Below are 14,929 nucleotides of genomic sequence, written 5' to 3' on the forward strand. Positions count from 1 at the left end.
AGGATGTTTATTTCCATGTGCCAATCCATCTCAAACACAGGAAATACCTGAGGTTCGCAATTGGCAGCGCTCATTATCAGTTTCGAGTTCTGCCATTTGGGCTGACATCCGCCCGAGGGTCTTCACCAAGCTAATGTCGGTAGTGGATGCAAGGAGGGAAGGGATTCACGTCTACCCCTACCTGGACGATTGGCTGATCAGACCTGTATCTCGGGGACAAGCTCAGATCCAGCTAGATTATGTCTGCCACTTCCTTCACAAACTGGGCTTCTCCCTCAATTTAAAGAAGTCACAGATAATACCATCACAGAGACTCCAGTTCATTGGAGCGGTCCTGGGCACTTCCCTGGGAAAAGCCTTGCCACCAGAGGTGAGGGCTCAAGATATTCTGCAGATTGTCACCAAGTTTCAAAATGCCCAACGTCTTCCAGCCTTTGACTTTTTGAGGTTGCTAGGCCTCATGGCATCCTGCATCTTCCTTGTGCCAGAGGCTCGCCTGAGAATGGGATCTCTTCTCTGGGCAATAAGAACTCAGTGGTTGCAATTCTCAGGGAGAATGACAGATCTCCTTCAGGTCCCGGACAAGGTGGCTCGAGACCTTCAATGGTGGGCCTGCCAGGAGAACATCTTGAAAGGAAAACTGTTTTGGCAACCATGGCCGGAGATAACAGTAGTCACAGATGTCTCACTCACGGGGTGGGGAGCCCATACCAACGACTTGACCATCAGCGGTCGTTGGTCTCCATCGGAGTCCAGACTACATATCAACCTGTTAGAGCTGAGAGCAATCAGACTAGTGCTGAAGGCATTTCTGCCATCTGTACTGGGGAAAAATGTCCTGATAATGACGGACAACACAGTGGCCATGCACTACCTCAACAAAAGAGGCGTAGGATCACTGCCTCTGTGCATAGAGGCGATGCACCTCTGGTTTTGGGCAATCCAAGAAGGAATCTCTCTATCGGCAGTTCACTTAGCCGGAGAAAAAAACTTGACAGCGGACGCTGTGAGCAGGCAGAGTACAGTCTCCCACGAGTGGGAACTAGCTCAGGAAGTCCTTCAACAGATCTTCACCCTTTGGGGAACCCCTTAAGTGGATCTGTTCGCCACCAGCATCAACAGGAAGTGCGATCAGTTTTGTTCAAGGGAATTTCCCCCGAGAGGAGCTCTAGGAGACGCGTTCTTAGTGGACTGGGAGTTTCCACTTCTGTACACGTTTCCTCCAGTCCCTGTCATTCCTCAAATGATCAGGAGGTTGAGAAGGTTCCGGAAAGCAATGATCCTAATTGCCCCGGACTGGGCCAGGAGAACGTGGTACCCGAACCTTCTGGACATGTCCATCTGCCCTCCAATTTGTCTTCCACTCAAGGAGAATCTTCTCTCGCAGAAGGGAGGTCAGGTTCTCCATCCAGACATCAGAACCCTCAACCTTCACGCTTGGTATCTGAAAGGTTGAGATACAAGGATTGGGACCTCTTAGATGACGTCATGGAGGTGTTGCTTTCGGCAAGTAGGCCAGCAACAAAGACTTTATACCGCTGCCGTTGGAACAAATTTTGCAGCTGGTGTAGAGAAAAGAATATCGACCACTTTTCATGTGGTACACCAACGGTGTTACCTTTTTTACTCTATTTGGCAAATTCGGGCCTTCAGGTTGGCACTATCAAGGGCTATCTCGCAGCGCTATCGATCTTCGAGCGCACTGCAGAGAAACCATCGTATTTCAAGTTACCCTTAGTAATACAATTTCTGAAGGGATTAACCAATCTCTATCCTCCAAGACCATTCCAAGTTCCCTTATGGGACTTAAATTTAGTCTTAAATTTCCTGATGGGTACTCCTTTTGAACCACTCCACTCTTGTTCAGTAAGGTTTCTCACCCTTAAAACTGTCTTATTAGTGGCATTGACATCTGCTAGGAGGGTGAGCGAATTGCAAGCTCTCTTGTAAACCCCCTCATACAATTTTTCATAAAGACAAAGTTGTCCTACAAGTGAAGCCTAATTTTCTCCCAAAGGTGGTTTCTGAATTCCACATCACTCGGAAGATTACCTTACCTTCATTTTATCCCCCTCCCCATCCGGGGAAGGAGGAAGAAAGGCTGCATAGGCTGGACCCAAGGCGGGCTTTGAGCTTTTACATCAGCAGACTTGCTAGGATTAGGCAAGGAGACCAACTGTTCGTAGGTTACTCAGGGCACAAATTGGGTTTACCGATAACAAAACAGACCATTTCCAGATGGATTATTTTAGCCATTCTGGAATGTAACAGGGAAAGAGCCTCTTCAAAATCTTAGGGCTCATTCAACCAGGGGTATCACAGCCTCTTCGCCCCTCCAAAGAGGGGTACCGATTTGAGACATATTTGCGGCTGCCACATGGTCGTCTGCACATACCTTCACAAGATTTTACAACCTGGATTCCTCCTCTAGTCAAGAGACTAGATTTGGCAAAGCTGTGTTGGCACTCTGTTCATTCTTGAAGGGAAACATGGCAATTTTACTCCCACCTCCAGTTACACACCACTGCTATGGGAGTCTATCAAGATAAGGAATACGTCGGAGGACACAATCCCTTCGAAGAACAAGTTACTTCTTACCTGGTAACGTTCTTTCGATGGGATGTTCCTCCGACGTATTCCTTATCGCCCCTCCCATCCATCCCCTCAGTAAAACCTCCCTTGTGGTTACAGTTTACGCTCCTTCTGGGTCAATAACCAATTCATGTAAAACAACTGTTAACGTCAAAACGGAACTGAGCAACGGACGCTGCGCAAGTCTATTTATACGCATGATGACGTCGGCGCCGATACAGAGGCTGTCGAGGGACATCGGCTCGAGGGACCTCGACGCACAGCGCCCTCTACTGAAAAAAAAATTCCGAGGCCAGCAAGCTGGCGATGATCTATCAAGTTAAGGAATACGTCAGAGGAGCATCCCATCGAAAGAACATTACCAGGTAAGAAGTAACTTCTTCATCTATTCAATGTACTTCCTTGTGCCAAAGAAAGACCTTACAATGCGCCCTGTCCTAGGCTTCTGGCCTGCAAACACAGGCGTAAAGCCACAGAAATTTTGCATGACAAGAAGTAATCCCACTGCTAAAACAAGGGGACTACACGGCAGCATTGGTCATGAAAGATGCATACTTTAATATTTCAATGTTCCCAGCGCACAGAACATTCCTGCGCTTCAAGATGGCAAATCAGCACTATCAATTCAAAGTGCTACCCTTCAGCATAGCCTCTTCTCCAAGGGTATTCACCAAGGTATTGGCGGTCGTGGCGTCTCACTTACGTAGACCATCGATCCCAGTGAACCTGTATCTAGACGACTGGCTGATAACAGGGGATACCCCCCAAATTTGCAAGCAAAATATCCAAAGAACCATCAACCTTCTGTTCCAATTGGGGTTCTCAATCAACGAGAAAGAAATCAAGCCTTGTTCCAAGCCAAACCAAACGGGTCCTAGGAGCTATCAGAAAAACAGAAGATGGGCTAGTCTTCCCCATCAAATGACGAGTTCAAAACCTACTGCTGCAAATACCTTATCTGGCCGGTTGCCAAATAACCATATGCAAGGCAATGCGCCTACTCTGTATGATGACTTCATGCATTTTTCTGGTTCCACACGCATGATTGTGCATGCACCCAATGCAAGAGTGGTTAGCAAAACAGTGGTCTCAGGCAAGCGGTCAGTGGGACGATCTAGTGGTTGTTTCGCTAACACTAGTACAAGCACTCCGCTAGGGGTCAAAGGAAAATCTGTTAAAAGAGAAACCCTTTCACAGTACTCTAATGCAAGCGATTTTTGAAACCTCACTCTCCGGATGGGGAGCCCACTACCTGTACCACACAGTGCATGGCCTGTGGACACAAATCACAGCCTAAAACCACATCATCCTTCTAGAACAACTGGCGGTGCTCAAAGCCCTGCAAGCTTTCCAACTGCATCTGACAGGCCAAACAGTGCAAGTCCTCAAAGACGCGCCACTGCCATGTTTTACATAAACAAGCATGGAGGCACACACTCTAAGTCTGACCAGGATATGCCAGAAAATGTGGAAGTGGGCACTCAAACGGAACATGTTCTTAGTGTCACGCACGTTTCAGGGGAATGTGTCTCGCACGTTTCAGGGGAACAGGCAGTCTCTCTAAGTAGAGATCTACCCGACTAACTCGACAGAGAAAATCATAGACCACGTCTTCTTCCTCTGGGGTTATCCTCCTTTAGACTTGTTCACCACAAGTCTAAACGCAGAATGCCCAGACTTCGCATTCAGGTTTTCCCAACCTAAATCCAAGGGGAACGCCCTGTGGATGAGCTGGTCAGGGAAATGTGCTTATGCTTTTCCTCCAACACCTCTCCTGAGCAAGATAGTGCACAAGATGCACCAGGAACAAGCGACTCTAATCCTGGATGCTCCTATGTGGGCGAGACAACCTTGGCCTCAAACTCGCAAAGTGCAAACCTATCAAGCTCCCGTGCCTCTACAATATGCTATCCGAGCACAGGGGAAAACGTTCCACCCACTCCCTCTATCTATGAACTTGGCAGCTTAGCTCCTGAAGTTATAGAGTTTGGACATTTAAAATGACCTCAAAGGTATATGGAAATCCTCAAGGAGGCACGCAAAACCTAACATCAGGCACTGTTACTTCAGCAAATGGAAAAGACTTGTAATATAGTGCTGATCAAAGGATGTACACCCTTTGAACGTACTTCATCACACATTGTTCACTACATGCTGCACTTACTAGACTCTCGCCTAGTATTTAACTCCTTCAAGGTTCACCTAGCGGCTCTGTCCGCATACACTACTTCACAAAACAAGGTGTCCTGGTGGAAAGTCCCTGTTAAGGCTTTCATGAAGGGAGTAAAGAGACTCTACCCCCTCCCCCCAACCCCTGTTTCCAACCTGCATCCTGGTTGGCATCTCAATGTGGTGCTGTCAAAGCTCATGGTCCTCCCTTCGAGCCCATGTACAAATCCAGCCTCAAACACCTAACATACAAGACAGTTTTTCTAGTAGCCATCACTGCTATAAGAAGAATTAGTGAGCTACAAGCTTTGTCGGTGCAAAACCCTTTTTTTGTTATCCGCAAGGACAAGTTGGTTCTAAGAAAACACCCTAGGGTTTAACCTAAATTCATATCCTAAATTCATATCCAAGTTCCATGTTAACCAATCCATTGAACTACCCGCTTTCTTTCAAAATCCTTCAACTCAACCGAGAAAAACCTCAATACATTGGATGCAAGTAGGGCGATTTTGTACTATGTAAACAAAACCGCTAAGAAAAACAGATGTCTGTCTCCATAGCACCTGGCAGGGAAGGTGATCACGTTTCAAAGAACGCCATCTCCAGATGGATAGTGAAATACATACAGCTCTGCTGCTCCCTATCAAAGAGAACTCTGCCTTTCACACCAGAGCTACTCTACCAGAGGTACAGGAGCTACTTTGGCTTTTATTGCAAACGTCTCTCAAGACGCTATTTGCAAAGCAGCTACATGCAGTTACATATGTACCTTTACTCAGCAGTACTGCATTGACACACATTCTAAAACAGATTCACAGGTGGCACAAGCAGTGCTAAAACATCTATTTGTTAGCGTGCCTTCTCACAACCCATCTCCTTCTCCTGATAATGCTCGCTAGTCTGTGCATAGCATGTGATCTAAGCAGATCCACAAGCCTCAGAAGGGATACATTACTCAACGTAATCTTATTTCTGATGCTTGCATCTGCTTAGATTCACATGCGCCCACCCTTCCTCCCCTTGTAGTAGAAGGTGCATAGATGTTTTCTGGCTTTATAGACTCTGGTCTGCCTGTCAGAAACAAAACAATCTGAGGGTCATTGGGTACTGGGGAGGTCACACTAGGGATAGTATTACTGGCATGACCGGTCAACGTCCCTTTTTAAGTTTTGAAAACAAATAATGTAATACTCCTCAGCTACCCTTAGATGTCAGCCTATGCACAGCATGTGAATCTAAGCAGATATAAGCATCAGAATGTATTGTATATAGAAATGTGTTGTGAAGTATGTTAATTTCATGTCTAGTATGTTCATTGTATGACACCTAGCACTTACATGTCCACGTTTCTTCTATTCATTTGAAGATACAGTATATTAATTGAATAATTTTGTTAAATAAATAACTTGCAAAATGCAAGGCATAAAACAATGAGTTGCCTTCTTAAATCCTGCAAGGTTGCCATTTTCCTGTCATTGATTAAGACTGGCAGACACTAGCAAAATTTAGCAAGCACTCTGCAACTATTAAAACCAATGATGTGTTGAGAATGTATTTCTATGTGCAATTTCCTGGCGTGACACTTTGCTGGTTTTGACTGGATTTCCCCAGTCCTGTCCAGAGTTTGGGTACGCTGTAAGGAAGGCATGGAATCAACCAGTAAGACAGACACAAGTGATCACAGTTTAAGGGTGTTTATTGAACTTCAATTGGGTTTGAAAAACACCTATCTAATTCTAAATCTAAGGATGGGAGCAAGCCACGACCATCAAATAATAACGCAGTCCTTGTTGAGTCTGTCAAAATAAAAAGGCCTATACGAATAAACCTATTGCCAATCCTTACTTCTAAATACAAATAGTGTGGGAAACAATGGGCCTCATTAGGACCCTGCCTGTCTGGAAATAAGGTAAGCTTACCAGCATCATTGTTTCCAGACCGGCATATTACAGGTCTGCCTGCCGGAGCAGCTGCGCCCGACAGGTCTGACCCTGCCGGGCCCAGCGGCCATGGTAGGCAGACCGGTCACGGAAGCACCGGCACTGTTAACAACCATGCCAGTGCTTCCATGTCCCCACTCCCATAGAGTCCTATTGAACTCTACTGGTGTCTGACTTTCCGGGCCGCCGGGGTTGTAATCTCCCGGCACGGTTACCGCCAGACCTGTAATGAGGCCCAATATTTATGCAAAAGATAAGTGTTCAAGAAATGATATGTCAGGGATATTCAAGCAGTTTGCTTCCCTTACCCGCGTTTTCAGCATGGGACAAGGTGGCACTGTCGAGCTCAGCACTCTCTTTGGCTTTTCTAAAACGAGGATGCAGTTCAATACCTCAATATCCGAGCCTTCTGTGTCAGTCTCCTTGCCATCTAAAGCCTTTTATTTCAGAAGGCCTGATGCAACACAACAAACATAGTTCCTTCCTTCTTAGGATTTCACATGTACAACTTCTCAGGTGATTTTCGGTTCACTGCGGGTCCCCCTCTGCCGGGCTAAGACCCACTTTAACACAAAACCTTCAGTTGGTCTCCCTCCGCCGGGCTCGGACCAAATTGATCTACTTTATCAAAATTGTAGACTTAAGTGTGCATTCACAATTTTTCATTCTCTTCTTGAAATAACCTTTTCTTACTTTCACTTTGCCAATTCTCAGCTGGATACCCTACAGAGCCCTTTCGACTGAACACCCAAGCAGTGCCGGACCACTCTGTCAAAGGTATTGTATCTTGCTTTTAAAGATCACTCCTCAGCAGTTTAACTTTACTTGTGTCTCTCATCATATGCGTTTTTAACAATGTTAGTTCCAACGCTCGCCATACAATGTTGCTTCTTGCAACCTTGCCTTCAACACAGACCAGTCTTGTATCAGTCTCCCCATCTCACGGGCTGGGTTGATTTCACTGACACTGTTTTGTTCTTGGCTCCAAGGACAGTACCACGGACGCTGGTGCTTCTCCCCGCCTTGATTATACACGCGGGAGGGCCCCGGGTACTTCTGCCACACAATGCAGAATTCTTTATTCTGGTTTCCTGGTCTTGCGCTTTCTATTCTCAATTTTTCAGGAAAGTAACGGTTCCTTGTTGAAGAGGTGAAGGGAACTCCCCTCTTTGCGATCCCCTTCTGTTTTGCCCTCTTTCCTCTCTCATTCAGCTGCTGTATCAAACTGATGTTTCCTCGTGTGCTTTGCCTCGCTCCGAGTGTGTACTCTGCCTTTTATCCATGTGGGGAAGCTTAATGGAAGTCGGGTGTCAGTGATGGGTCAGTAATCGCCCGACCTCGCCTGACCTCCCCTGACCATTGTATTGGGAGACGTCCGGTATACTGCTCGGGTGTTTGACTGTTTTCTCTCATAGCAGGCTGTCCGTGTGAAAGTGTTCGTGTTGTAAAATGGGGCACGGGGGTTTGAGTTCATAAATATCCTACCTGGTAGGATGGAGTTAAGGTGTTATAGGGAAGGGGATACCGCGTCTCACCATCCGGTGTGCCACTCCTGAAGACCTCCTCACCCAGGTGATCCTCCCGCACTGGTCCGCCCTCAGGAACTGGATCCAAAAATGCCCGTGGCCTGGCCACCTGCATGACAGATCCCCGGGGACTAGTTGGTGAGACACCTTCTGGTTTCTCACAACGCCCTCAAGTTTATATCTTCCTTTCAGCTTACACTGTTTTAGGGCCACACACGTGCATTCTTCCTATGCCGGGTTATCTGTATGCACAATTGTTAAGCACAATATTTTTTCTAGGACACAGGGAGAGTCCCATTAGGACAATTTCCCTGCTCCCCCCTTCATTATTTTCGCTTTCTAGTATGTCAGAGAATGCCACCCTGAGCTATAGCAAAGAACAGGTTTTGGATTTTATTAGTGTTCCATCTCTCTTTGATCAATCAGGCACCGGATACAGCAATCGGGCATCCTAATCTTCTGATGAACTGTTAAAACTTAAAAAGAAAGGTTTTCAAACAGAATTGCATGGCCATTTCCTTCGAGCGTAACTGAAATGCAACATTATTCCGGCTGGTTTGGTGGTCCATAATGAACCATGTCTCTTTTTAGACGACAAAGTATGTAAAACCAACTTCAGCTATATAGCCACCAAATGTAGCCGGGATTTAATGCTACTCACAATTTCAACAGAACCAAGAATAGGGTCCATAATACAGAGACTTTTAAGTGGAGGAACTTAAGAACTTAAGTTCTGTAAAAGCAAAGCAATCTCCAATGCGGAGGATACATTAATAGAAATAGACAGCCAATTTGAAGACTTTAAATCAACCACACTCTAGAAAGACATAAACTGAACAGGGGCATTCAGGAATTTAAAGCCGAAAAGATCTATCCATACCTAGTAGCACATTTTCTGGAAATACGAAATACAGAGAGGACCCCCAGTGTACACCTAACAATCGGAGAGGTCCCAGGAGATGAGTTACTTTCTCCGACATGCATTGTGATTCACCAGTGGAAGACCCATATGATTACGGCTAAGAGCAATAGAGCAGCCAAAAGGTTGGAGACCTTTTTTAGGCACAGGTTTCCCTTAAGATCGAACATGGGACTCCTTCACCCCAGACGTCCTGTCATATGGGGGCAGAAGTCGACAGAGGCCCAGCAGGAGGACATACAACCGATGGATATTGGGGAGAGGACACCACATGAGAATGAGCAGAGTAAGGAAATGCCTGTATTCAATCTCTGGTATAACTCTGACACCAGCACAACTACAAGTTCTATCCAAGTGCATGTCCTTTGTCCCAATGAATCAAACAGACTGATTCACGTCTGAAATAGAACTTAAAATGTTTTAGAAGACTAAGACTGAAATGTTTCCTCCAAGATCAGGAACCAAAGGGCCCGGTAGAGGACACTGGTCTATGTGTACCATCTTCTCTCCACCCCCCCCCCCCTTCCACCCCGCACCCCTCATGGACAATCCAATCCATAAGGAAGCTCCAAAAACATTTCCGGAATAATTTATTGAATTCTGAAAGAGAAGCACTCCTAACACTCATGGCCAACCCGAGACAGACTATTTGTTTTTATTTTTTTTATTTTTTTATTATTGATTTAGTTGTATTATTTTTAAGTTACAACTTTTCAATAAACATGACATATCAACACAGTCTGAGCATGGTAGATTAAAATAATATTAAAAACAATTTAACATCATTTCTCTAAGGACCATTCAGGGTGGACAACAGTAAATACAAGATAGATATTAATAATCTGGTATTCACAATTTGATCAGAGTTTCATCGAAAAAACAAAAGAGGACACAGTGACATAAATTTCATCATACTCGGTTCAACTAAGAATAATCAATCGCAGATGCGATGAATTTTCCCTTGATCTAAGTTTAAAGAGAGAAGAAAATGGACCGTTGCTATCTGAATTTTCAAGTCTGTCGAGCCAAAAATACGATCCCAACAAGCATCAGGTTCATACATAGCGTATCCAGGGCAGTATTTAAGAAAATGCAATTGCCTCAGACTGGTAAGAATTGGACATGCAGTGATTAAATGTGCTAAGGTTTCTGGGATTTTGGTTCTTTGACAAAACCGACAAAAGTTTTGAAGAGGTCCTATGACGCATATAGAGCAGGTCTCTCATTTCCCATATATGAAGCCGGAAACGGAGAATTAAATTTCTATATTTTGGTGAAGGGGCTCTTGATAAATGGGATTGTGTGGTGCCTCTCGTATGTGGTGGAAAACGAAAGCTCGAAGCATGTTTATAAGTTAGACATTTTTGATGATTCATGATCCAGAAGGTCTGATGGATGTTTTGTTTAGCCTTATCAGGATTTTGCAGAAGAGTTTCAATTGAGATATCTGCGACAGCCAAGATCTTGTAAACTGCTGACAGCCATCTTCGGATAAAAACGTGATCTGTCGTAAAGATGTAGTTCGACAATACCTTAAGTAGGTTGTCTATCCGAGATATTCCTAAAAAAATGAACATTGTTTCCAGTTAAGATGTGCTGACAAAGAAGAGAGGCCTAGTTCATATCGTAACCATGAGATGGGAATACACTGCGGCAGATGCAACACATTCCGCCAAAATTCAGCCTCCCATTTATCAAGAGTAGTAGATGGTATGGGGGATCCTGTTTCCAAACCATATAATACGATGGGAATGACTTTCATCTGCCAAAATGTTAAGGCCGGGATTATAGAAAATTTTCCAAATTTTGCAAGAAGAATACGTGATTGTGAAATCGCTGTAAGAAGTTTAACTTTGATCTGAGCCATATGTTTCAGTGGATGGAGAGAGGCTTCAAAAATAATACCGAAGTAGATGTATGATGAAAGCAAGGACAAAGAAATATTATTACCAATCAGCCAATGTTTCAGAGTATGGAAACCAGAATGAAGGTTGTACATCAAGACTTGAGTCTTTGTGGAGTTAATTTTTAAATCATTGTCTGTGACATAGTGGTCTAAGGCTGATAAAAGATTTTGTAAACCATTGGGAGTCTTTGAGATGAGAACGATATCATCGGCATAGAAGAGTGATTTAATTGAGACGCCATTAATTTTCGGAGAATCTGATTGGATGGGTTCAAAGGAAAATTTGATATCTTGGATATAATAATTAAAAATGGCTGCCGCTAACAGACAGCCTTGTTTAAGGCCGCGTGTAGTCTGAATCGGATGGGAAAGTAAGCCATTCAATGTCAATCTAACCTGAACCGTGGTAGTAGAATGAAAGTGATAAATAAGATCAATAATGGAGGGGGGACATTTGTCATGAATAAGTTTAGACATAAGTTTGACTCTAGAAATTGAGTCAAATGCAGAGTGCAGGTCCACAAAAGCAAAGTAGACCTGCTGTTTTTGAATGTGACACAAAGATTTAATGGAATTTAGAAGGAACAAGTTAACTGCTGTGCCCATTCCGGCAACAAAACCTGTTTGGAATGGGTTGCGATGTAGATGGATTGATGTCCATGCAGAAAATTCGAGCAATAAAAACTTTGCAAAAATCTTGCTCGGCGAGTCAAGGAGCGCGATGGGTCGATAATTCTCGGGGAGCGAACGATCTCCCTTCTTGTAAATGGGCACGAGAATAGACGAGTGCCATGAAGATGGGAGTGTTCGAGAGATCAAAATATTTTGAAATAAAAGGAAGAGAAATTGGGCCCAATGGTTTATGTTGGATTTAAGCATTAAATTGCTGATTCCATCGGGTCCTGCAGCTCTTGAATTTTTAGCCAATTTTATGTAATTAATAATGGTTTCCATCTCGCAGTTCAGGGACCATTGCGTGGTGGACTGCATTTGGTATTTGAAATTACTGAACTCCGGATCAGAATATAATTCGGAGAAATGTTGGACCCATTGCGCTTCTTGGCTTGTGCATCTAGTTGATGATTACAATGTTTATGCTTAAGTAATTTCCATATACTTGCAGAATTTTTTGTAGCTAGAATGTTAAGCATAAGCTCACTATCTTTTTGAAATAACAAGGCTCTATGTCCACGGACCCAGTTGGTAGAGCGGGGTTTTGCCTGCCTTGCATGGTCAAACCGAGAGCTTAGTGACGAGGAGAGCAATAATTTCCGTTCTTGCCTATAACTAGACCTTCTATGATGTAATTCATGATCAAAGGAGTGTAAGTGAGTAATCGACCTCTGTTTAGAGATAAGAATGTTGTTCTGAAATTGTTGTAACAGGTGTGTATATTCGACCTTGGAATTGGAATTGGGCACCGTAGAAGGGGCAAGTGATTGTTTTAAAATCCAAAACATTCTAGAGGACACCGAGAGGCGATTACCAGAGGGATTGATAACAAGTTGTTGAGAGGACCTTTTAGTATAAGAAGGCGCTAACGCCAGGGGTCTTAGGAAATGTAGTGTCAAAAGCTTGTGGTCACTATACATCTGAGGAGTGATGTTTAGTGAAGTGATGTTATCAAACAAATTTGAATCAACATATATGTAATCAATTGTACTGGTGCTTAAATCACGGCGCCAAGTAGTTGAGAGTGGAAGATCACCAGGCATAGACCCGTTGATCATCATAAAGTTATAGTGAGACATAAAGGTAGACCAAGTCGGGACCTCTTGGGCTGTAGATTCAGAAGTTGGATTAAAACAACCAAGATTAAGATCGCCAAGAAGAAAAGTGGCAGTAACATCAGATGCCTGAGCAACTATTTCCAACATATAGGAAAGTTCTGTAAGGAATAAATTCAAAGAGTTTTGCCGGATTCCGGTATATATTGAAAATGGCCATATAGCCTCCGCAACCAATTACTCGGAGTAATTGTATATAGATGTCGAAGGCGCACCATGGAACTATTTCTAGGTGAGAAGATTGTCTAACTGCTACCAAGAGGCCCGATATTGGGCGACCTTTCTCACCTCTTACAGCCGCAATGAGTGGAATTGCATAATTGTCCCAAACAGGAGGAGTTAGAAACCATGTTTCCTGAAAAGCCAGTATATCATAAGAGTGAGTTAACACATCAATAGAATGTTGTAAATGGACATGGCCTCTGGTATTCCAACAACCTAATGAAATGGAACGATATTTCGGAGGATCTTGAGGTTATAAATTGGGACAGCCATTTTTGGTAGATTGGTAAATTCGTGTGGTTTGAAGGGATTTACCTGAGTCACTAGCCGATAAATTTGTTGAGGTGAACAGAGATTGTGATCGATCGGGGTCCTGAGAGATAAGAAATCCCATCTCAAACAAAATATCAGCTTAGCATCCCAAAGCAATTTCGCCACAGTAGCTGAAGGAATCCATAAACGGACAATGGTGAAGTCGGCATCCCCAATTAATTCCACCAGATCAATGTCTGTTGACGAGATATGTTCCAAAGTGTCAACATCATTCAGGATGTTTAATACACACTGTCTATTGAGATCGTACAGGGGATGAGAACCACCACGGAATTTCATGATCAATGAGTGGCCATTTGGTGCATGAGTATTGGAGGCTTGAGATAGAGTTTTCGGAGGTATTTTACTAAAGTTCATATTTTTAGATGGCTGCAAGGTGGCAGGGCGGGGAAGGGGGTGGTAATTCAACTTTGTCGATGCAGGGGTGGTGCCAGACCAGGACTGGCGAGTAGGAGGGCTATGCAATGAGTCCTGAGATTGATGTGGAACTGCTATTGAGGAACCAGGGCGCGGACCACTTTGGACATGAGTGATAGCCAGCGCATTATTATTGGAAGAACCAATATATGGAACACCGTGGGTTTCAAGAAAAGCATCCATCAAAGATTTAAACTGAGAGGTCATCAAATCAGAATTATGTAAAGAGTTGTCACACGGCATGTTGTTGGGAGCTTGATCTTGGACTGTGGTAGGGGGTAACATAGGAACTAGAGGGGGAGGCGTTGTATTTGTAGGCGCCATTCTGAAAGGATTGTTGGTTAAAATCAGGGGAACGGCATCGGTAGACTGAGTGGGAACACAGGTGGGAGGAATAGCCTGGTTTTTCAGGGAAAGATATTCATCAATGGCATTTTTAATAAGAACAATTTTTGCAGTAGATGAATTATCAGGGCAAATTATGGGGCCGGAAGTGATCAAAGCAGGCGCAGAAATTGGAATGGAGGTGATAGAAGTAGCAGCCTTTGAACATACAGGAGGCACAGAGTTTTCCAAAGCATTAATTAAATTATGTAGAGGAGAATAATGAGAATTATTGAAAGGAGGTAGACTACCACAAGGGCCACTCTTATCAATTTGACACGCAGGCTTGGGTTGATTGATAGATGGAGCCTGTGGAAAACTTGCAGATGAAGTTTTAAAGAAAGAGGCAATGGAATTCTTCGGGAGCTTCGGGGCAATCATGTTCTTAGATTTCTTGATAAGTGATTGCCTAAGCAGCAATTTCTTTTTCTTATGACGATTGCCTTTTAAAGGCTCCCGAGCGATGTTATGACAAGAAACAGGACGGGGGCTAGTGGAGGGGGTTGGTTGAATAGAGTCAATAACCACCAACTCAGGAATCTCGTAAGGTAGATTTCCCTGAGCCGTGGAGATATTCTTCCAAGAGGAATCATTGACCACAATGGCTTCATTAACGAGATCGTCCTCAGTCGGGCGAATGATTTCTTCAAAAGAGGGAACAGTGGGAAAGGGTCCCAACTGGGTAGAGGCTGGAAGAGCAGGCACTTGAGTTGGCACAGGATTTAGGGATGTTA

General features: G+C 44.1%; 1 protein-coding gene across 4 annotated transcripts in view; it reads left to right on the forward strand.

Moving 5' to 3' along the window:
- Window positions 1-14,929, forward strand: part of LOC138526918 (uncharacterized) — a 539,422-nt gene that overhangs the window by 392,933 nt on the left and 131,560 nt on the right. For all 4 annotated transcript variants that reach the window (XR_011283776.1, XM_069637757.1, XM_069637758.1 and 1 more), the window contains one exon: window positions 7,416-7,478. Coding sequence is in view for 3 of the 4 variants with exons in the window: in XM_069637757.1 (XP_069493858.1) it covers window positions 7,416-7,445 (30 nt within the window). In the remaining variant the exon portion in view is untranslated. The remainder of the gene's footprint in view (window positions 1-7,415; window positions 7,479-14,929) is intronic.

Source organism: Ambystoma mexicanum, chromosome 14 (assembly GCF_040938575.1).
Source record: "Ambystoma mexicanum isolate Mex_15411 chromosome 14, UKY_AmexF1_1, whole genome shotgun sequence".
NCBI classification, from domain to species: domain Eukaryota; kingdom Metazoa; phylum Chordata; class Amphibia; order Caudata; family Ambystomatidae; genus Ambystoma; species Ambystoma mexicanum.